This window comes from Hemicordylus capensis, chromosome 17 (assembly GCF_027244095.1).
Source record: "Hemicordylus capensis ecotype Gifberg chromosome 17, rHemCap1.1.pri, whole genome shotgun sequence".
Taxonomy (NCBI): Eukaryota; Metazoa; Chordata; class Lepidosauria; order Squamata; family Cordylidae; genus Hemicordylus; species Hemicordylus capensis.
The window spans coordinates 13,413,014-13,434,754 of NC_069673.1; the positions used below are offsets into that span (position 1 = coordinate 13,413,014).

Consider the following 21,741-nt stretch of genomic DNA (forward strand, 5'->3'; position numbering starts at 1 on the left):
CTGCCTGCAAGCTTGGAGAAGCCGCTGCCAGCCTGGGTTGCAAATCCTGAGCTAGGTGGACCGAGGGTCTGACTCAGTATATGGCAGCCTCCTATGATCCTAGGGGGTCACCAGGGGACCACTTCACCCGAGCGTTCACCCGAGAGTCCGAATGTCTTTGCGTTCCTGGAGCCCGGCACATCCGTCTTCTCCCCTCCCTGCCTCCCTTTCCGAGTGGCTGGTGGCGAAGGCGTGCTCCAGCTGCTGGGGCCTCGTTGCCCTTGTGCGGTTGCCTGCCAGTTGTGTGCCGCCGCCTGCAATGAACGCCACCATCTGCCGTGCCACGTGGACATCATAATCTTTTCTTAATTACATTACCCGTGCAATCAGTTACTGCATTACCAGGCCGACGATGAGCTTTTAAATCTTGGTGGAAATCATAAATAATTGCGATAAGTGCCAGGCGCCAGATGTGAGTGCCAGCTTTGCTCGTGCTAGATAAATAGTAACCTTACGACGCGGCGTTTCGCCGATGTCCAGCCGGGCCGATGCCTCGCTTCCCGTTCTTACAGCCGCGCGATCCGGAGCTCCAAAAGCCAAAAAAGAGAGAAGGAAAGCCGATTTGAAGGCCCACTGACCAACTAGAGTCTTATAAAGAAGCGGGAATGATGACCCCTAAAATATGTTCCCTGTTTGATAGCACTTCTTCTGACAATGCAAAGGCCTCATCTCACAATGGCAAAAAAAAATTTAAAAGGCAATTAAGTTCTAATTGATAGCTCGGCAGCAATTAACCGACGGGCTTCTCTCGTTAAACTACACTGCAGAGAGAGGTTTTGGAACCGGGACCATTTTTCTCTTTTGTGTTCCTCGTCTTACGAGTTAACTGTGCCAAGATGCACACAATACACACAGTTCTGCCCTTCCATTTGCAGGGGGTGAAATTTGGGGGCAGTTTGGTTTTAATTTAAACATTTGAAAGTTTTAAAAAGTGTAAAGCCCGTCAGATATAAGCGGCAGATAAGACCCTAAAAGGCCCCTCTAAAAAGATGGGTCTTTCGGTGCTTTTTTAAAAAAGCCGAGGGGCCACAACCAAAAAGGCCCTGTCTCCAGTCCCTGCCAACCAAATCTCAGTCAGTGGGGGTGCCACAAGCTGGGCCTAAGACACTGAGGGAAGTGCCCTGGCAGGTTTCTGTCCACTTGTTTGTGTGGGTCAGCCCTCTCTTGGAGATGCTGCCAGGGAGGCAACTTGGAACCTTCTGCTCTTCCCAGAGCGGCTCCATCCCCTGAGGGGAATATCTTCCAGTGCTCACACTTCTAGTCTCCAATTCATATGCAATCAAGGTGGACCCTGCTTAGCTAAGGGGACAAGGAGAGGAGAGCTGGTCTTGTGGTAGCAAGTATGACTTGTCCCTTTAGCTAAGCAGGGTCCACCCTGATTGCATATGAATGGGAGACTAGAAGTGTGAGCACTGTAAAATATTCCCATTAGGGGATGGGGCCGCTTTGGGAAGAGCAGAAGGTTCCAAGTTCCCTCCCTGGCAGCACCTCCAAGAGACGGCTGAGAGCGATTCCTGCCTGCAACCTTGGAGAAGCCGCTGCCAGTCTGTGTAGACAATACTGAGCTAGATAGACCAAGGGTCTGACTCAGTATATGGCAGCTTCCTATGTTCCTCAGTCATGCTTGCTAGAACAAGACCAGCTCTCCTCCTTAGACCTTAGGTAAAAGGTAGGGTTGAAATCCCAGAGTACCTAAGGAGATAGCACTACGATCGGCCTCAATCCTAGCGCTCCACACCGGCAACCCTACCCAGGGAGGGCTGCCCAAGGCTGGGTCGGGCTGTCTGTGTGAACAGCCTCATCGAATCGCTTCCAGCTTGGCATTCCGAATGCCCTGAATGTCTGACCACGGAGGGACGAGGGGACAGAACAGTCGTCACTGCCGAATTCCGTCGCTGGTGTGATCATTCGGAAAGCTGTGCCCCAGCTCAGCGAGGACAAGAAGTGGGGTCAGGAACGCGGCACGTTCCGCCCAGTGGCGTCTTGCCAATAATGTAATGCTCAGAGTGCAAGGCAGGGTTCGTGGGAGACACACCGGAGTCACGGCAGGCTCTGTTGGTTCAGCGAGCTGACACAATTGGCAGGCCACCGAGAGCTGGCATTTGACTGCTCACTGCCAGTTGCTGTCTGCAAAAAACAAAAAGAACCCAGGAGCCAGACTGCTGTGAGCCTTCTCCTGATGTTTCTCAGAGAAGACAAAGGAACCGGCATGGTTCCGAATTCGAACCGAGCTGCCCAATCCACAAGCCGGTTCATTAGAACCAGGGACAGTTCTGTTTGAATTGTCGAACCGGGTCGAACCGGTTCGAACCGGTTCGATTGCCTTGCTTGTAAAAGGGGAATCCGGTAAGGATTTCCCTTTACAAGCAAAGCAAGTTTTATGTAAAAACTTCAAACTTGCACAATGATATGCAATTTATATTTTTATTTATTTATTTGATTGTTAAGTTTATATACCGCCTGTCATTAAAAACAATCCCAAGGCGGTTTACTAAAGTTAAAAAACATAGAATAAAAATGGCTCTTTCTACTAGCATTCTAGGTCATATTCAGTGGTAGACATATACTTTCCATGTGGAAGGTCCCAGATTTAATCGCTGACATATCTAGTTAAATGACCTTGTGTAGCAGAACTAGGAAAGAGGCAATGGCTGAGACCTTGCAGGGCTGCTGCCAATCGGTGCAGACCTTTCCTTGAGGCCCTGGAGAGCTTCTGCCAGCCAGAGTAGACCAAACTGAGCTCCATCTAGCTATTATGCTAATAGCCAGTCAGTCAGTCATGTTTATTTGCGGTCATAGACCAAAATTTAAAGCATACATAATAATACACATATGATATAATAGTAATATATACATAGATCCAATATTATCTCATATGCTAATAGCCCTTGTTGATGATTTTCTCCCTCTGTGAAAAGATCTAACCATTTCCCTAAGAGATCGTGGCTACCAGCCATCCCCAGATCATGTGGCAGTGAGTTCCATAGCTTAGTCGTGCATTATGCAAAGAGATCTTGCCAGCTTTGGTTGGTTCCAAACCGACAGCCAAACAATTTATGTCCAGAGTCGAGAGGGCAGGGATTCCCTCTTCAGACCAGGACACTGCGAATCGAGAGCACGTCGATTCAAAATGGAGGCCGGAGAGGCCGTTAGCTGCCCACAGCAGGCTCCGAAGTGCTGCTCTTCACCGGAGACTGACAACGCAGCCTCCGATCAATTGCTAATGGGTCCATTAAGAGAGAGAAATGGCTGCCACACGTTCCCAATATTTAAGAGGGGAAAACAATTTACGTTGGCCTGAATATTTATGATGGCCTTTCCCCGCACGAATTGAATTGGCCAGGGTGTTTGTTTACACACCGATTCAGCTCCTTCGATGTCTGGCTGATGTATAGGCGTCAAGCCGCGGCATGAGCAAGCACAGGACTGTTGATTTGGAGATTATGGAAATCTCAGCCAGATGAGGTCCAAACTCTTCTATGAGGGCAGCCTTCTCAGAGATCTGGCTGAGCACTGAAGGCCTTACTGGGGAGGTAGACATAGGAACCCAAACAGCTTCTAAATCAGGATGCCCTTGATGCTCCAGAAAGGTCCCTAGGAACATAGGAAGCCGCCATATACTGAGTCAGACCCTTGGTCCATCTAGCTCAGCATTGTCTACCCAGACTGGCAGCAGCTTCTCCAAGCTTGCAGGCAGGAGTCTCTCTCAGCCCTCTCTTGGAGATGCTGCCAGGGAGGGGACTTGGAACCTAGATGCTCTTCCCTGAGCAACTCCATCACCTAATGGGAATATCTTACAGGGCTCACACTCCAAGATAGGGCTGAGCAAGACTCCTGCCTGCAGCCTTGGAGAAGCCGCTGCCAGTCTGTGAAGACAATACTGAGCCAGATAGACCAATGGTCGGACTCAGTATAGGGCAGCTTCCTATGTTCCTAAGCTTGCCAACACACGGCCTTGTATGTTTCGCATGCTGAAATTCGACAGGTGAAATGTTTCCCTGCATGGAAAGGCTCCCAAGGCAGCATTTTTGCTTCTGGAATTTCTGTCTCATGACCATTCACAGCACAGAGGCCTCGCTTGAGAAGACTATGGCAACCCCACTTGTTTGGGAGCCATGTTCTCCAGCTCGGGGCTGGTTCATAATGGGGCTTTCTAGGCAACTGTTCAAGTGAGAAGCGCGTGGATTCTGTCTGGGCAAGAAAATAATTTAAAAACAACTCACTGCAGGCTTCTCTTCCTGCCAGAAAAGCCTTGTGTTACATAAAGGTTATGATGCCAGGCTGCCCTTTGGGGGTCTTTGGGCTGCGGCCCAGGCGAAACTTTTCCTCTCGGCCGCAGCACGTTCTGCTCGGAAGGAGAGCGGCAGGAAAAAATGCAAACACATGTTAACGGCTGAAAGCAATTATCAGCTGTAATAAGTGGCGCCTTTATAGGCTTTGCCTCCAATTTCCTCGCATGCTGCATTGTCCGGCAAAAGGGCCTTGGAGGGAAAGTGGGCTGGACTATCCCCGCTTCCCCTGTTTGGGGTTTTCCACGGATGGAAACATTCCAGCCTCACAGGAGTCACAGGGCTCGGTCCTACGTGAACCAAGATGCTCTTCTGCTCTTCCCAGAGTGGCCCCGCCCCCATTGGGAAGATCTTACAGAGCTCACACATGTAGTTTCCCATCCAAACACAAACCAGGGTAGGTCCTGCTTAGCAAAGGGGACAGGTCATGCTTGCTATCACAAGACCAGCTCTCCTCCTCCTCGTCTTGCAGAACGATGGGCTTGAGCACTATCCATGGAAAGGAAGAGGAAACAGTAAGAACACCCATTCATTGCGAGCTCAGGAAAAGCAACTAGTCCCTATGAGGCAAGGGGAACAAAGCTTGTCACCGTCTACACTCACACACCACACACACACAAAACCCCCCTCCGAATATGTGCAATATACCGAGTGAAGCTTCCTGGCTACTAAGCCGCAATTAGATGCTTTCTTGGGAAGTGATGGTGCTCCTACAGCTGCCAGATCTTATTGAAACGTGAGGTTTATAAAAAATATTACTAACACTAAAGACCATCTCAGTAATAGCACATCCAGGGGGGCACATTAGCACTCCAGCACGCATGCCAGTTTCTTCCATTTGAGAAATCTTCCCACGTTTGTTAATGGGGCGTCGGGGGCATCTATTATATATGGGGCATCCATTTCTTACTTCCACCAGGCAACGTTGTGTCTTAAAATTATTCTCCACACTATAAGGCAGGTGGTGGGGGCGGAGAGAAAGAAAGAAAGAAAGAAAGAAAGAAAGAAAGAAAGAAAGAAAGAAAGAAAGAAAGGTCATTCTATTTCAGATTTTTTCTCAGATGTGGAAGGGAAGGAAATGACTCTATCAGATTCAGCGATCAAGGTTCCATTTTGAACTTGTGATTTTAGGGTATGCTCTAAAGGAAAGCCCACCCATCTCCCCACCCCGCAAGATCTGTCCTGCTATACCAGCAGTACTGCTGCATCTTGTAATATCCTGTCTCGGAATAGGATGGCCTAGGATTAGAGGAAGCTGCTGTCTACTGAGTCAGACCATTGGTCCATCTAGCTCAGCATTATCTGCTCGGACTGGCAGCGTCTTTCAGGAAGGTTTTCCCCACCCTATCCAGAGAGGCCAGGGATTGAACCTGGGACCATCTGCAAGAGTTATCAGTGCTCCTTAGGAACACAGGAAGATGCCTTCTGCTGTCAGACCATTGATCCATCTACCTGAGTATTGTCTGCACTGACTGGCAGGATCTTTCCAGAGTCAGTATTGCCTGCACCGACTGGCAGCAGCTCTCCAAGGTTTCAGACAGGGTCCTTCCCAGTCCTATTTGGAGATGCTGCCAGGGACTGAACTTGGGATGATTCAGATGCTCTACCACTGAATTATAGCTCCATTCCCTTAATTTCTGGCTGCTGGTACAATGAGCACTGTTCCTCCCCAAAGTTTGCCTCTGGTTTGGATCACAATCCAACGTGCTTTCAAAGTTCACAATTCCAGTTCAAAAATGCCGGAAGATAACAAAAATCAAAGAGAAAGATCACCTCCACAGAACCACAGTGACAAGCTGGTCTTTAATGACCACAGTCCATGTAACTGACAGCAGTGTTGAGTCTGGTCCTTTGCTTCCATAGCTGCAGCTTCTTCATTGCTATTTGCCTGTTAAACAATGGATTGTGGAAAGGGACTCTGTAAGAGAATGAAATATTGTGGAGTTGCATGGTAGACTGTAAGCTCCAAGGGGCAGAGATCCTGTCCTCTGGTACTTTGGTGATGCACTCTGCAGGCAGGCAAGCACTATAGACATAAGAGCACATTAAAAATAAACAGAGGGGAAAGCAATTAATCAACACCCAGGAGTACACATAACATTGTTTTAAAAAACCACAAAGCATGCAATTAACCGATGGAATGCCCCACCACAAGATGCAGTAATGGCCATAACAACAACTTTGGGGGCTTCGTGCAATCCAAAGCGATTCTACATGCCTACTATTACAGAACCTCCACCTTCGGAGGCAGTGTACCTCTGGATAACCAAAAAGAGAAAAAGGAAAAGGAAAAGGAAAAAAAGAACCAAGGGCTGACCATCGTCTTTATGCCCTGCACGAGGGCTTTCACAGAGGCCACTGGCTGGGCTCTGTGGAAGGCAGAAAGTGGCCTGAACGGACTCTACTACCGCCGTCTGAGTGCGCCCCCCTGGAAGGAAGCCCCACGGAATTCCATGGAGCTGACTCCCAGGAAAAGGAGGGGGAGCACAACCGGACTGCATTGCCGCTGTAATCTGATCTGCTCGGCAATGCAGGTCTGCTGTCTGCACTGGGGGCACCCGGTGACCCGCCCGACTCAACGCGTAGAGGATTCCCGCCGCTGGAGGCTCCACTACCTGCGCTGGTTACCCGGTCCTGGAGCTCAGGAAACCGCAGGGGGCTTACCACGTGCGTGCACACGCGCGCGCCCTGGGTGTAGAGCGCCTTCGAGGACCCCCTACCCTCTCAGGAGCCGGGCTGCCCCCTCCCTAGCAGCCCCGACGACCAGGATGGTAAGGCTTCTCTCCTCGGCGCTTGGTGGTGCGCCCTGGGCGCAGAGAGGGCGCCACCTCTCCAAGGGCCCCCTCGCGGCGGGCGTGCGCCCTGGGCGCACAGGCTCCTCGCTTCTCCTCCAAGCGGGGCCGATTGGCGGGGAGGCGAAGCTGCAGCAGCCAGGAGCGGCAGTGCGGGCTCCGGGAGGCAGGGGGCTCTGTGCTTGCGCCGCGGCGGCGGCGGCGTCTCCTCGGCGGAGGCGGCGTCAGGCTCGAGTCGGCCGCCTTCCTCCGCCCTCGCTCATGGCCCCCGCTGCTGGCCTGGGCTCCTGACGGCTCCGTTGCTCGGCGCAGCGGGCCGGGGGCCGCAATCCGGAGCACCTGGTAAGGATCGCCACCGCCGCCGTCGCCTCCTCTTCCTCCTCCTCCTCCTGCGGGCCCTGCAAGGCCCCCATTCTTCCCCGCTCGCTGCCGCCTCCTCTCTCCGCTTCTCCTCCTCCTGCTGCTGCTGCTCCGCTCCGCTCCCCGCCCTGCCGGGCGATGAGAAGCTGCTTCTGCCTGAAACGGGGGAACCGGGACCAGCCGCCGCCGCCGCCAGCGCCCCGGGCAACAGTTAAGTGTCTCCCCGGGAGCCCTGGGGGTCCGGCCTGGCTGCCCACCCCGGGCTGGGCCCTGCGCCTTCGCCGGCTTTCTTTCCTCCCCCGTGGCCTTGCGGGCTTGGCCCTTGCTGCCTTTTCTTCAGCCGTCTTTGGGCTTGGCTCCCCCACCTTGGGGCGGGGGGCGGTGGGGGGGGGGCGAGCAGAATGCTGCGCCCTCGCTTGGGCCTGGCCGAGCTGGGGAGCGGGGCTGCTGCTGCGCTCAGCCAGGCAGCTGCGCCTCTGGCCCGGGCGGGGGTGAGAGCGCTGCTGCTCAGCCTTCGCCTTGCGTTGTGAGGACCCCGTTCCCCGCTTCTCGACTCGGCGGCTTCCTCTGGGAGTTGGAGGACGGGGCAGGCAGGCCTTGGCAGCAGGAATGGTTTCCTGGTCAGCCTTCATAACAATAGGCTAGCTTTTGTCTTCATGAGGCACCCCAGTTCTGTTACATTGGGGGGCGGGGAGGGGGGAGAGATGGCTCCCAGCCAATCCTCAACATAAACCCAGTAGAGTGTGCCATAATATTTGAATCAACACCGCCCGCCCCCCTTGGGTGATATGGCCACCATGATCTGCTTCCCCGGCTCTTTCGCCCTCCCATGTCTGAATGCATCAAGCAAGCCACCTCCATTAGGCTATCCATCCCACACCATTGTGCTCATACTCTCTGGCCCTCTTTCTGCTCTCTGAGATCCCCTTTGAACCGAACTTTGGGACTGTCTGCGTGCCAAGTGTGTGCTGTTCTGCTACGCTGTGGCTTAGGTGTCCTTTCTCTTTAAAGGATTCCTCCTGAAGCCTACCTCTTCCCGTCTCCTTAGTTACTGCTTTGGGTAGGATGCTTTCTACAGCACGGCTTGGCGTGACTCATGTTGCTGAACGTCCCAGAGCTGCCTTCTGCTGAGTCCAGCCCGTGGCCCCCCTAGCTTTCTGTTGCCTACTCTGACTGGCAGCAGCGCTCCGGGGCTTCATGCAGGGCTCTTTCCCACCTCTGCCTGCATATGAAACCCAGGGCCTTCTGTATGGCTCTACCTCTGAGCTATGGTCTCTTTCATTTTGGCATGCAGAAGGCCCCAGGTTCACTCCCTGGCAGCATCTCCAGGTAGGCCTGGGAGAGAGACTCCTGCCTGCAACCTTGGAGAGCCGCTGCCAGTCAGTGTAGACAGCCCTGAGCTGGGTGGATCAATGGTCTGCCTGTTTAAGGCAGCTTCCTCTTAATTTGGGGGAGCTGGTCTTGTGGTAGTGAGCACAAATGGTCATCTTTGCTAAGCAGGATCTGTCCTGGTTTGCATTTGGATGGGTGACTCCATGTGGCTGCTGTAAGAGCTTCCCCTTAGGGAAGGGCTGTTCAGCTTTGATTATCTTGCAGATGTTGGCCTAGTAAAGTAAAGTTGTGCTGTTGAGTTGCTGGGAGAGACTCCTGCCTGGAACCTTGGAACGCTGCTGCCAGTCAGGGCAGACAATACTGAGCTAGATAGACCAAGGGTCTGACTCAGTATGAAGCAGCTTCCTATGTGCCCAGAACCCTGTAGAGCAGGGGTTCTCAACGTTGGGGCCCCAGATGTTATTGGACTTCAACTCCCATAAGCCCCATCCAAAGGACACTGGGACTGGGGATTATGGGAGTTGAAGTCCAATAACCTCAGTGGAGACCCAACGTTGAGAACCTCTGCTGTAGAGTGTCTGCCTGCTGGTGTGGACTAAACTGAGTTCGTTGGCTCAAGCACCCTGCTCTGTTCAAGCCTGTTCAGATGCAGATTCCTGCAAGAAAGTCCTGTTGCTTTGAACTGTTGCTCTCAAGGTTGGAAGCGAGAGGAGCGAGGAGAGCTGGTCTGGTGGTAGCCAGCATGACTTGTCCCCTTAGCTAAGCAAGGTCTGCCCTGGTTGCATATGAATGGGAGACTAGAAGTGTGAGCACTGCAAGATATTCCCCTCAGGGGATGGAGCTACTCTGGGAAGAGCATCAAAAGGTTCCAAGTTCCCTCCCTGGCAGCATCTCCAAGATAGGGCTGAGAGAGATTCCTGCCTGCAAGCTTGGAGAAGCCGCTGCCAGTCTGTGAAGATAATACTGAGCTAGATAGACCAATGGTCTGACTCAGTATATGGCAGCTTCCTATGTTCTTATGAGAGAGATGGAAGGGCTCCCTGAGAACCCTGAGAAACCCTGTTGAACATCATTCAAGTTCAAGTTGAACATCGTTCATCTTCTGATGTACTGTTCTCAGGGTTGGAAGTGAGAGATGAAATTGACTGGGATCCTTTTAAGCATGACATTGACAGGGGTCCTTTAGAATCACTAAGAGGGCTTTTGCTCTGCAGCGCTCAAGAGTAGAGACCACACACCTTTCCCACTGTGTTTCCTAAAAAATGGAGAACGGAGGAGGAACCTAGCTATCAACCAGGTTCGAAACCATGTGTGCTGCTTCCAGTGTGACATGCGGTGCACGAAGGAACCCCAAATCTTAGTATACAAACCTTAAAGCCTGAAGCATCTCATTTAAATAAAACCTGCATAACAAATTATAATCCTTCATTGATTCCTATGCACCGATCCCCCTCTAATAATTGACACTATAAAATCCTTACAGGTAATCATATATAAAATTTCCTTCATTAAAAGTGTATACATCCAGTCTTATTAAAAAGTCCAAATGAATATTTGGACTGAAAATAGAACTGCTAATATTATAATGCCCTTATAGAAAACGATGGTGCGGCCACATTTGGAGTACTGCGTGCAGTTCTGGTCACCGTATCTTAAGAAGGACGTTGTAGAACTGGGAAAGGTGCAGAAGAGGGCAACCAAGATGATCAGGGGCCTAGAGGCCTTCAGATATTTCTTGAACATCCATGAGTTGCTATATTATATTAAGATTTTTATTTGGGGTTCTTTTGTGCACCACTTATTGTTTTTTGAACCCTAAAACGGTTTTCATCAATCCAGCGTGACTTCACCAGGAGAATGTCCTTGCGTTCACTCAGGCCGGCTGTTGCTCAGGTGTTTCTGCCCCATGCCGTCAGGTGAGAGTAATGGAAGTAATCTCTTCAGCAGGGTTCCCAAAGGCAGTACTCCTGCAGAGGCTGGCCTGTAATTCCCATCATTGTGACAGGGGATGATGGGAGTTGTGGTTCAACAGCTGGAGTTTGAGAAACCTACTCTAACGAAACCCAGTGGATAGAGAGAGATTTTCCTTCCACCTCTCTCTCAGCACTAGTACTAGGGGTCATCCCATGAAGCTGATGGCCAAGAGATTTAGGGCTAACAGATGGAAATATTTTTCCCCCACACCGTGCATCAGTGACCTGCGGAACTCTCTGCCACGGGATGTGGTGATGGCCACCACCTTGGGTGACTATAAGCAGGATTTTTGGGGGGAGGGGAATCCATGGGAGGACAGAGCTATTAGTGACTGCTAGCCGGAATGGCTATAGGCTATCTCCAGACTAAACCATTTGCAGGAGAGAGGACATGCCTTCACCTCCTGCCTGCCGGCTTCCAGAAGCATCTGATGGGCCACTGCGGGCATCAGAATGCTGGACTCGAATGGAGACTGATCCAGCCGGGCTCTCTTGTTCTTAACGGTTGAAGAAGAAAAATGTGCCTTATCAGCTGCGGTTTGTTTGGGAAACTGCTTCAGAATCAGTATTTGCAAGTTCTGGTCTGCCTCCTCACTCCGTTTCCTTTGCTCTTGCTACAGGAAGTGTAACGAGGAGACTATTATGCTTCTGGTTATGTACCACTGAGTTGCGTGCTTCCTGTCTGATAATGATCCTGGTATAGGGTGTGGGAGAATTGATCACCTCTCTTTCCTGTTGCTACCAATCCTGCATCTTGGAGCAGAATTAGAGGCGCTGTGGGTCCCTCTAATCCCTATCAGAACCATGGTGGGGGCAAAGATGAAACCTCCTTCTCCCGACATCCAGGTCTGGCTGCTGTTGCCTGAATAAGAAACCAAACTTGCTAACCCTAACTGTGTGACTTGAAGCTAGTGGCCCTGGCTTATATCTTGTGGCAGTAAGTTCCATCGGCTAATTGTGTGTAGCATGATGGAGTACTTTCCCTGTCTGGCCTGCCAGTTGGTGTCATTGGATGATCCCTGGGTTTCTTGCCAAATCGCCATGGCTGGGGTGATGATGGGTTGAAGAACCCTCTTCTCTTTGCCAGATGTTTTGCAGAAATGCGTGGGGAATCTGCCTTTTAAAGGCACAGGAAGACCCAGCCGCAAAAATGGGGAAGGAACTTAAGCCAAGGAGTAACCTAGTTTGGGAATGGGGCGGGAGCAACCAGTCATCTGCTTTCTTGCCTTGTTAACTCTGTGACCTGTTCAAAGTTCAGAACGACGTTTATCAAGATCTCCCAAGCCCTATCCTTCCTCGTAAGGTCTGATCAGGGTGCATCCTGTGGGATGAAAATAATTCCCTTCAACAGGTCATTAGCAATCTGACCAAAGGGATTGTTTGGATGTGAGGAAATGCACTGTATAATAAGGAACAGGTCTGTGTGTGTTTCAGATGTGTTTGCCGATCTGCAGTGGTTTCAGCAGACTGGACTTGCGATCTCTGCAAGCTTTCTTTCTGCACGGAGGCGTCAAGAGTCCTGTTTTTGCTGAGGATCAAAACCACATATAACGTTAAACGCATCTTGGATGATTTGGGGGTTGTTTCAGTGTTGCTGCTGCTTGGAGGTCCTGTCTCGGTCAGGATCATAACATGGAGGGAGACGGTGTTCAATACTGAATTCCATTTGGGTTGTTGTTGTGGTGATGATGATGATGATGATGATGATATTTACACACAGTTTACCAGACGTTATTGACTCGATTTGGTATTTTAATTATTGGGATCTTTCCAAGGGTCTAGGATAACTAAAGAAAATTAAAAATAACAAGAACTGATAGGTATGTAGCACACAATACGCCGGATCGGATAGTCATCGAGAAGAATCGGGTTCTGAGAATTGATATTGCAATCCTAGGGGATATGCGAGTCGACAAAAAACAACTGGAGAAAATAACCAAATACAAGGACCTTCAGATTGAAATTGAGCAGCTCTGGGAAAAGAAAACAATCGTGGTGCTAATAGTTGTGAGTGCCCTGGGTGCAGTACCAAACTTGAACACCATCTCGACACCTTGGGCATCGATAAAATTACATACAACGCATCAACTCCAGAAGGCCACACTACTTGGGACAGCACAAATACTACGACGCTATCTGTAATATTTCTTTAGTTATCCTAAACCCTTGGAAAGGGCCCAATGATTAAAGTACCAAATCCAAGTCAATAACATCTGGTAGACTGTATGTAGATATAATAATAATAAATAAATACAAAATAAGCTACTTTACTGGGAACAGCCTATATTCTGCGACGATATCTATAATAATAACAACAGTATTGATAATAAAATTCAGCCATCCCAGGTCCTTGGGAAGGATTCGATGTCTGGATAAAACAAACCAGTCAATAACACCTGTCTGACTGTGTAAACAACAGCAACAACAAATATTATTATTATTAGCCTTCCCATTATTATTATTATTAGCCTCCCCATATCTTATTAGCCTCCCCATAACAAATTGCTCCCTGGGTGGTTCATGACCTTAAAAAACATCCAATAAAAACACACGAAACACAAGTTACAACACAAAGTATAAAATGCAATACAAAACATTTTTGAAACCTTTTTTTAAAAAATCAATTTTAAAAAACCTGAGTGAACAGAAAGGTCTTCACCTGGCATCTAAAAGAACAAAGTGATGATGCCAGGCAAGTCTCGCTGGCGAGGCTCTTCCACAGACAGGGTGCCACCACCGAAAAGGCCCTCTTCCTAGTAGCCGCCTGCTTCACTTCATTTGACACTCGGAGTAGGGCCTCCAAAGAAGATCTTAAGAACATAAAAACAGCCTTGCTCGATCAGGCCCAAGGTCGATCTAGTCCAGCATCCTGTTTCCCACAGTGGCCCACCAGATGCCTTCTGGGGAGTCCTCAGGCAAGAGAAGAAGGCATGCCCTCTCTCCTGCTGTTGCTCCCATGTCACTGGTATTGAAAGAGCACCTTAGGGCTTAAGGTCAGGATATATGGGACATGGTGCTCTCTCCGGTAACCTGGTCTCACACTGTTTAGGGCTTAAAGGCTCCAGTTTCTGCAGTGGTGCTTTTGAGGGTCCGTAGCAGCCTCGAAGAGGATTTTTGGTGGAGAATCAAATGAAATGAGAAATGAAAAAGAATTGCATATCTTCTGCCTCTGTCCTGTGGTTCTAATAAGGCCTCCAGTCTAGCTGGCCCCAAACCTAGAATTGTGGCATGTACTTGAGTCCTCAAACATGTGATTAGTGGCCATTGTGTATGTGAATGGACTCTGTGGAGAAGCGTTTTGTGTTTAAGGGAGGGCTTTCCAATTCCAGGCACGAGGGAGCCATAGAGCCTAGAAATTTAGCTGTGCCACTTGGACTAGGATATTCAGAGGTACAATTATTTAATAAAATCTTTCTTTATCCCAGGCAGCCCTGTTTTGGTTCCAAGTATGTTACTTGTAAAGGGAAGCCCATTTACCCCCTGCAAAGTCTATTAGTAAGTCTGGTAATTTTGCCAAGGGTCCATGTTCTGGGCCCTAAATTTGGGTTCAAGGCCACATGGGAGTTTGGTCAGGGGCATTAGAAATCTCAGAGAACCCCCTTCATGTGTAGAAACCAGACCGGCATGTGTGTGTGTGTGAACCAGCTTCGAAACATGGTCATGTACCTGGAGAATGCATTGGATAATTTTCATTGGGGTGAGTTCCTACATTCGGTGGCTGTGGGGGGTTGGTTTGTGGAGGCCTGTGTGCGTTCCGTGAGTCCTCATCCCGTGGCAGCTAGAGTTTTGAAATATCGGACGTGATTGGAAAGCTCCATCTGTGGCATCGTTTCTTCAGTTGCTTGTTCATGGGGAAAATTGGGTTGTGGTGCTGAGTGCATGTGTGAACTGATCTGCAGAGTTTGAGGAACAGGGCACTTTTTTTGAGAGAGAGAGAGAGAGAGAGCCAGTGTGGTTAGTGGTTAGAGTGCTGGACTAGGACTGGGCAGACCCGAGTTCAAATCCCCATTCAGCCAAACTTGCTGGGTGAATCTGGGCCAGTCACTTCTCTCTCAGCCTGTCTCCCTAACTCTCATCCTAACTCTCATCCTAACTCTCATCCTAACTCTCATCCTAACTCTCATCCTAACTCTCATCCTAACTCTCATCCTAACTCTCATCCTAACTCTCATCCTAACTCTCATCCTAACCCTCTCCCTAACTCTCATCCTTACCCTCTCCCTAACCCTCTCCCTAACTGTATTCACCCATATGAATCTTCCAGGGTCCTTCAATCAGCATCTCGGACGCTGCCTCACCACTGACTGTGGTTTGGTTGGCGGGGACTAGAGAACAGGGCCTTTTTGCTTGTGGCCCCTCAGCTCTGGAATGCTCTCCTGAAGGAGCTTCACCTCCCTCCCTCTCTGTGTATTCAGAAACGACTTGGACCCATCTTTTTAGAGCGGCTCTGTAGTGTTGTGGTCTGCCGTCTGTGCCTGGTGGCTGTTCCATTTCTGCCGCTTTCCTGCATTTAAGGTTTTTAATTGGGTCCTGTTTTTAGCAGACCTTTTAAAGTATTACACCGTTTGATCTGTTTGAACCATTCTTGCGAGCCGCACCGTGCTGACCGTACCGGAGGAGCGGGATGCAAATATGTTAAATACGGCACTGGTTTGCCTGCCTGTGTCTCATCTGTGTGTGGAATTAATTAGGCGCGTGTGGATTTCGGCCATCAGTGGACTCCCGAATTGCGGTGAGGAGAATCAATGGGGTGCATCTCTCTGGAGTTCTAAACCACACAGCGCTTCCTGTATTGGGGAGAAATTGTGTGGCTTGCTCTCTCTCGTTGCACCTCAAGAAAGAGGCGGATTCACCCCCGTTGTGGAAGGGCCTTCCTTCCCCCTCTGATTTTCTTTCGCGCCCCCTCCCTCAGCTCGATTGACAAAACGGGCTTTGTGCGTAGAGCAACAAAGTCCGAATTGATGTGGGTTTCCTACCCGCCCCCTGCCGCTCGCTCTGAGTCACACACCCACAAGAAAGCTTTTGTGCGTTCAGGCTGACAAAGGTTTCTCTCTCTCTCTCTCTCTCTCTCTCTCTTCTCCCCCTTCATTCCAGAACCCAAAGAGAGATGATTGCTGGCAGCTTTTAAGAGAGTGGAGAAGCGTACCTCTGTGTGCCAAAGCACACCCAAGAACTCTTGACCTTGGCTTGGTCTCTTAGGAAACCACGCCAGCTTCTCCAGGAGGCTGGTGGCTAGAGCCCAGGGGTCCAAGGAAAGTTGGTCTTGCGGTAATGCGCCTGAATGGTCCCCTTTCCTAAGCCAGATTTGCCTATCCAAAGAGGCTGAACCTGCTTGGATCCGGTTGTTTGCTTTCAGGAGATGCTCGACCCACAATCCTTCACTTGCTGAGGGACCAAAAAAGGGGAAGGAGGAGTCACATGCTAAGCCCTGCCCATGCTAGTATGTCCTGGGGTGTGAGTGTGGCTTTTTAATCTCTGCCCACTTTGCAGAAAATAATTACATCACATTCTCACTCCGTTCTAGAGCCAGTTCTGGTTATGAATCCTAAGCCCCTAAGATCGGGTGGCTAATCCCGTGTGTGGCAGCTCTCACGAGAGTTCGTGAGCAGAAGCACCGTGGTGATTGGGCAGTGGAGATTCCGTATGCAGATAGGGAGGAGGAGCCTGTGAGAGCAGAAGCACCATGGTGATTGGGCAGTGGGGATTCCATATGCAGATAGGAAGGATAAGCTTATTGTTGTTGTTTGTTTAAATGTAAACCATTTTGAGAACCTTTGCTGGAAGTTTTATTTGTGGTGGTAGTACCATATTTACCCGAATAGAAGTGTGCTGTCAAGTCGGTGTCAACGACCACAGAGCCTTGTGGTTGTCTTTGGTAGAATACAGGAGGGGTTGACCTTTGCCATCTCCCGCGCACAGTGTGAGACGATGCCTTTCAGCATCTTCCTATATCTCTGCTGCCCGATATAGGTGTTTCCCATAGTCTGGGAAACATACCAGCGGGGATTCAAACCAGCAACCTCTGGCTTACTAGTCAAGTCATTTTCCTGCCCCAAAGAAAGAGGGATCTGAGGCAACCTTCCAATATCTAACAGGAAAGAACTGGGGCAAAACTTCATCTTAGATTTGGGTAAATACAGTAGTACATAGGAAGCTGCCATATACTGAATCAGACCCTTGGTCCATCTAGCTCAGTATTGTCTACCCAGACTGGCAGCGGCTTCTCCAAGGTTGTAGGCAGGAATTTCTCTCAGCCTTATCTTGGAGATGCTGCCAGGAGGGAAGTGGGAACCTTCTGCATGCAAGCAAACAGATGCTCTTCCCAGAACAGCCCCATCCCCTAATGGGAATCCAGTGCTCACACATGGGGTCTTCCATTCAAATGCAAATCAGGGTGGACCCTGCTTAGCACAGGGGACAATTCATGCTTGCTACCACAAGACCAACCATCCTCCCAAACACTAGTCTTCTCAGATTATGTTGAGGACTAGCGACTTGCTCAAAGCTTTCTAAAAACAGGCAGATCTGTAGGGGTGAGATATAGGGGAATTCACACCTTGGACGACGCCGTAACAGGCTGCTACCCTTGATTCTCTCAAGTGCTTTCTGTCAGAGAGCAGCCCAAGTTCAGCGGTACGGGAAGTGATAGATAACCTTTGCCTAAAGAAAGTGGCAAGCTTATCAGAAAAGGAAGTCGTTGCACCTTATGAGTAGCAAATTCCACTGTAGTTAAGTGTGGCATATTTATTCTGGCAGCCTTTTGTTATGCAGAGATCTACCCGTTGACGTTTCCCCCACTGACATCATCACCCCTCCAAATCCTCTTCGCTTTTTCAGGATCAGTCCACGATGCCCGAAGTCCGAGAGCTTGCTGACGCTTTGCCAGATGTATCAATGGACCCGATCACCGGTGTCGGCGTCGTTGCCTCCCGAAACCGGGCACCTACGAGCTACGATGTAGTAAGTACAAGGTGTTCCGTACCATGCTATTTGTTTCTTTAAACAAAAAACCCCACCCTTTTAAATGTGCAAAATTTATATTGGATGCAGAACTTGGCTTGTCTCAGGCAAGGGATTTGACCTGTGTGAGTGCAGACCAGTCCTCTCTGTAATGGGGAATTCCAGACGTTGTTGACTACAACTCCCAAAATCCCCAGCCAAAGGCCACTGCAGTGAAGGATGATGGGAGTTGTAGTCAACAACACCTGGGAATCACTGTTACAGGGAACAATGGTGCAGACCTTGACAAATGAAATGCATGCAGCAGCTGGTCTTGTGGTAGCAAGTATGGATTGTCCCATTTGCTAAGCAGGGTCTGCCCTGGTTTGCATTAGAATGGGTTAGGGTTAGGGTTGCCATGTGGAACATTTTGTGCTCACACAAAATGTGTGAGCACTATAAGATATTCCCTTTAAGGGATGGGTCCGCTCTGGGAAGAGCATCTAGGTTCCAAGTTCCCTCCTTGGCAGCATCTCCAAGATAGAGCCGAGAGAGACTCCTGCCTGCAGCCTTGGAGAAGCCGCTGCCAGTCTGTGAAGACAACACTGAGCGAGATGGACTGGGGCGGTATACAAATTTGATAGATAAATAAATAAATAAAATAAAATAACTTTTTAAAAAACCAACACTTTTGCTTATTTCTGTGCCGCTCTTCTCAATTTGTTGTCATAACTCGATCCTTGAAAAAGTATCAAATTAGGGCAACAAATTGAGGGAAAGTTTCCCTTTCTTGCAAAACAAACCAATTCAGCTGGTAACCAATTTCAAGTAAAAGTCCTTTCAGCAGCAAAAATTTGACATCGAAACTGACAAACTACATCTATAGGAAGCTGCCATTTACTGAGTCAGACCCTTGGTCCATCTAACTCAGTATTGTCTACCCAGACTGGCAGCGGCTTCTCCAAGGTTGCAGGCAGGAGTCTCTCTCAGCCCTGTCTTGGAGCTGCTGCCAGGGATTGAACCTGGGACCTTCCACATGCAAAACAGATGCTCTACCACTGAGCTACGCCCCCATCATCTTTGGAAATACTTCTCTCTGCCCCAGTTGCGAGTCGGCGTAGAGGCTTCCAAGCTAGCTGGAGCATGGATTTGAGTCCTGATAGCCTTCCTTGGATTTGGGAAGGGAGGTGTTTCGTGTGGACTGGGCGGATCTGGTGATTGGAAACCGGCCAGCCAGAGGTATGCGGCAAGAAGCAGATGGAGGAACCTGATCCGTTCTTGGCTGGCGGGGGAAAACGTGTCTGTTGATGAACTAGTGTAGAGTCTCTTGAGGGCTCAGCTGGTTTCTGGTTCCGTCCTGAGAGCATTCTTTCGAGGGCTGAATGATGCCTCGCCGGTGATCAAAATGTTCCACATGGCAACCACTCGGATGCAGTTACCATAACGACGATGTTAAATAATAGTGTGGCATGTCATCTCTGCCCAGATTCCTAACAAAAAAAACCCTGCAAACAAAAAGTAGTGTGGAGTGGAGTGGATGGAGGAATGGGTCCAAGCCAGTGGCACTTAATTCCCAAGGGCCCTTCAAAAATGTCCGTCTTTGTGCTTTCTGCATGGTTTAGGCAGGGCTGAATGGGTTCTCCAATAACCGGCAAGCACAGGAGTGCACTATCCTGGGAATCGTGGCTGGATTTAAAAGAAGTTGCTAGTCCTCATGGTTTCAGAGGAACTCCTGAAAGCGTTGGGTCAGCCGACTAAATGAGTCGCGGCTGAGTCCCATTGAAGTAAACGAGACTTAAGTCAGTCATGACTAATATGGCTCATTTCTTTTAATGGGGTTTAGTTGTGACTTCGCCTAGTCTGGATCCTGTTTGGTGAAATTTCCAGAGCCAGTGCCAGAGCTGAGGATTTCCTGTTGTTGCAGAATGGGTGTGGTCACCACTTCCTTTTCTGTAAAGAGGAGGGGCATAAGTTGCATAAATTGTACAAAATGTATGCAGATGCCCTTAATTTGCATAGCAGGATACAGAACCCAGCATTTTTAGACCCAGAATTCAGGGTGCGCTATTGCTATGTACTGGCTATGTGTGGTGTCAAGAAGCCAATTCAGAGTGAGGGAACAGTGCTTCCAATCCTCACTTGTTTTGGGGGGAGGCGCATCGGGACGCGTGGTTTTTGCCACTAGAATCATGAATAGATGTCGGCGAAAGAGTGGGTCTCGGGGGAGGGAGGGATTTTGAGCCCCATCCTCGAAGGGTGCTTGCATGCAGTCACCCATCCAAATGCAAACCAAGGTGGGCCCTGCTTAGGAAAGGGGGCAGTTCATGCTTGCTACTCCAAGGCCAGCTCTCCTTAAATATCACATCAGCACACACAATTCCAAAGCAACCTGCCCGGAGCCCCAAGGAGAGGGTGGGTTGCAGGAACACCCATCCGTCAATCAACATGCCCGTTCATCTCAGTCTCCTTTCTCAGCTGACTCATCAGGCGAGTTTGCAGCACCTTGCTGAACCCCGGGTTGGCAGGGGAATTCTAGTTGAGCAATCTTGAGATGATATCGGTAGCAGCAGCATCTTAGAAAGGCAGAGGGGTGTTCCCTTGGAGCCGGAGGCCTCTTTCCGTACCCTCACCCCTACGCCCTTGTATGCCTTCGCTTGCATTATTATGCCTGCCCATAAGCACATGGTTGTTGTTTTGCTGGGTTACACCAAAGGGCAGAGAATTAGGGTTCCTCTCCAGCACTTGCTTTTTCAGTGGTAGACTGCTGCTGAAGCTGGAGGTTCCATTTAGCCACCAGTTTATGGGTTCGCATTTAGTCTTTTGTAGCGCTCAGCCAGATTTCTCCATGGAAGCTCACAGGCAGAGCATGGAGGTGATGGCCACCCCTCATTGCCTGGTACTCAAAAGGTAGACTGTCCCTGAAGCTGGAGCTGTACCAGGTCATCGATGTGCCTTCTATGCATTTCATCTCATTCAGCCCAGTTTCTGCAGTTGTGTGCTATATGTGTTAGCAAATATGTGTGTGTCGTGCTCAGAATGTTCCGATGCTTAAATACTTTTTCATCTGGACTGTACAAAACTGCAGTGGGCAAGAAGAGGCTGACCTCTCCCCCAAGCGGTAAACTGGGAGCAGTGTTAAGCTAGCTCACAAGATTGTTATGAGGGTCCGCGTAATGAAAGACGATAGAATGCCTTTCAAGCCTATTAAGAGGGAGGGCTGGAAGTGCTGGTGCGGAGCTCCGTGCAAGACCTCTGTGAACAGTGGAAGGTTGGGGAAATGCCAGGAAAGGGAGTGGACAAACAGGAAGAGAGAGCAGGGAACGTTTCCTGAAAACAGAGAGCTACTAACATCGGGCAAGAGCAGAAAATATTTGTAGGCTCAGCAGGAGCCAATGAAAAGAGGAGGCAGAGCTCTCTACGAACACACCCAGATTCTGTGAGGGATGCTTCACCACGCTGTTCTTCATTCGGGATTGATTAGGGTTCCCTTGGCAGGCAGGTCCGCCTTGGTTTGCATTTCAGGGGGAGACTACATGAGCTACTCCCCCTAAGGGGATGGAGATACTCCCTTAAGGGGATGGAGCCGCTCTGGGAAGAGTATCTAGGCTCCAAGTTCCCTCCCTGGCAGCATATCCAAGATAGGGCGGAGAGAGATTCCTGCCTGCAATCTTGGAGAAGCCGCTGCCAGTCTGGGTAGACAATACTGAGCGAGATGGACCAATGGCTTGACTCAGTATAGGGCAGCTTCCTATGTTCCTAAGCTTGCATGCAGAAGGTTCCAAGTTCCCTCCCTGGCAGCATCTCCAAGGTAGGGCGGAGAGAGACTCCTGCCTCTGCAACCTTGGAGAAGCCGCTGCCAGTCTGGGTAGACAATACTGAGCTAGATGAACCAGTGGTCTGACTTGGTAGAACACAGGTTTCTATGAACTCATCTGTGTTTAGCAGGAAACCGTTTGCTTCCTTAGAAGCTCTTTGTCTGTCCCGTCCTTCCTCTCCTCTTTCCGAATGGCACGTCCT

At 49.8% G+C, this 21,741-nt stretch overlaps 1 protein-coding gene and 1 long non-coding RNA gene across 9 annotated transcripts in view; one reads left to right on the forward strand and one right to left on the reverse strand.

The window, feature by feature from the left end:
• The window catches only part of MVB12B (multivesicular body subunit 12B), a 165,343-nt gene that overhangs the window by 38,031 nt on the left and 105,571 nt on the right, over positions 1–21,741 (forward strand). For 3 of the 8 annotated variants that reach the window (XM_053281985.1, XM_053281987.1, XM_053281986.1), the window contains exons 1-2: positions 6,449–7,099; positions 17,623–17,745. In XM_053281985.1, coding sequence (XP_053137960.1) covers positions 6,464–7,099; positions 17,623–17,745 — 759 coding nt within the window. In that variant the 5' untranslated portion in view covers positions 6,449–6,463. Of the gene's footprint in view, positions 1–6,434; positions 7,100–7,303; positions 7,691–17,622; positions 17,746–21,741 lie in introns of those variants that run through there. The other 5 variants (XM_053281989.1, XM_053281990.1, XR_008312734.1 and 2 more) reach the window with 4 other exon arrangements.
• On the reverse strand, positions 2,450–7,110 carry LOC128338869 (uncharacterized). Its single transcript, XR_008312735.1, has 2 exons — positions 6,944–7,110; positions 2,450–6,354 (listed from the first exon to the last, which is right to left on the reverse strand). It is a non-coding gene; the product is annotated as an uncharacterized LOC128338869 (long non-coding RNA).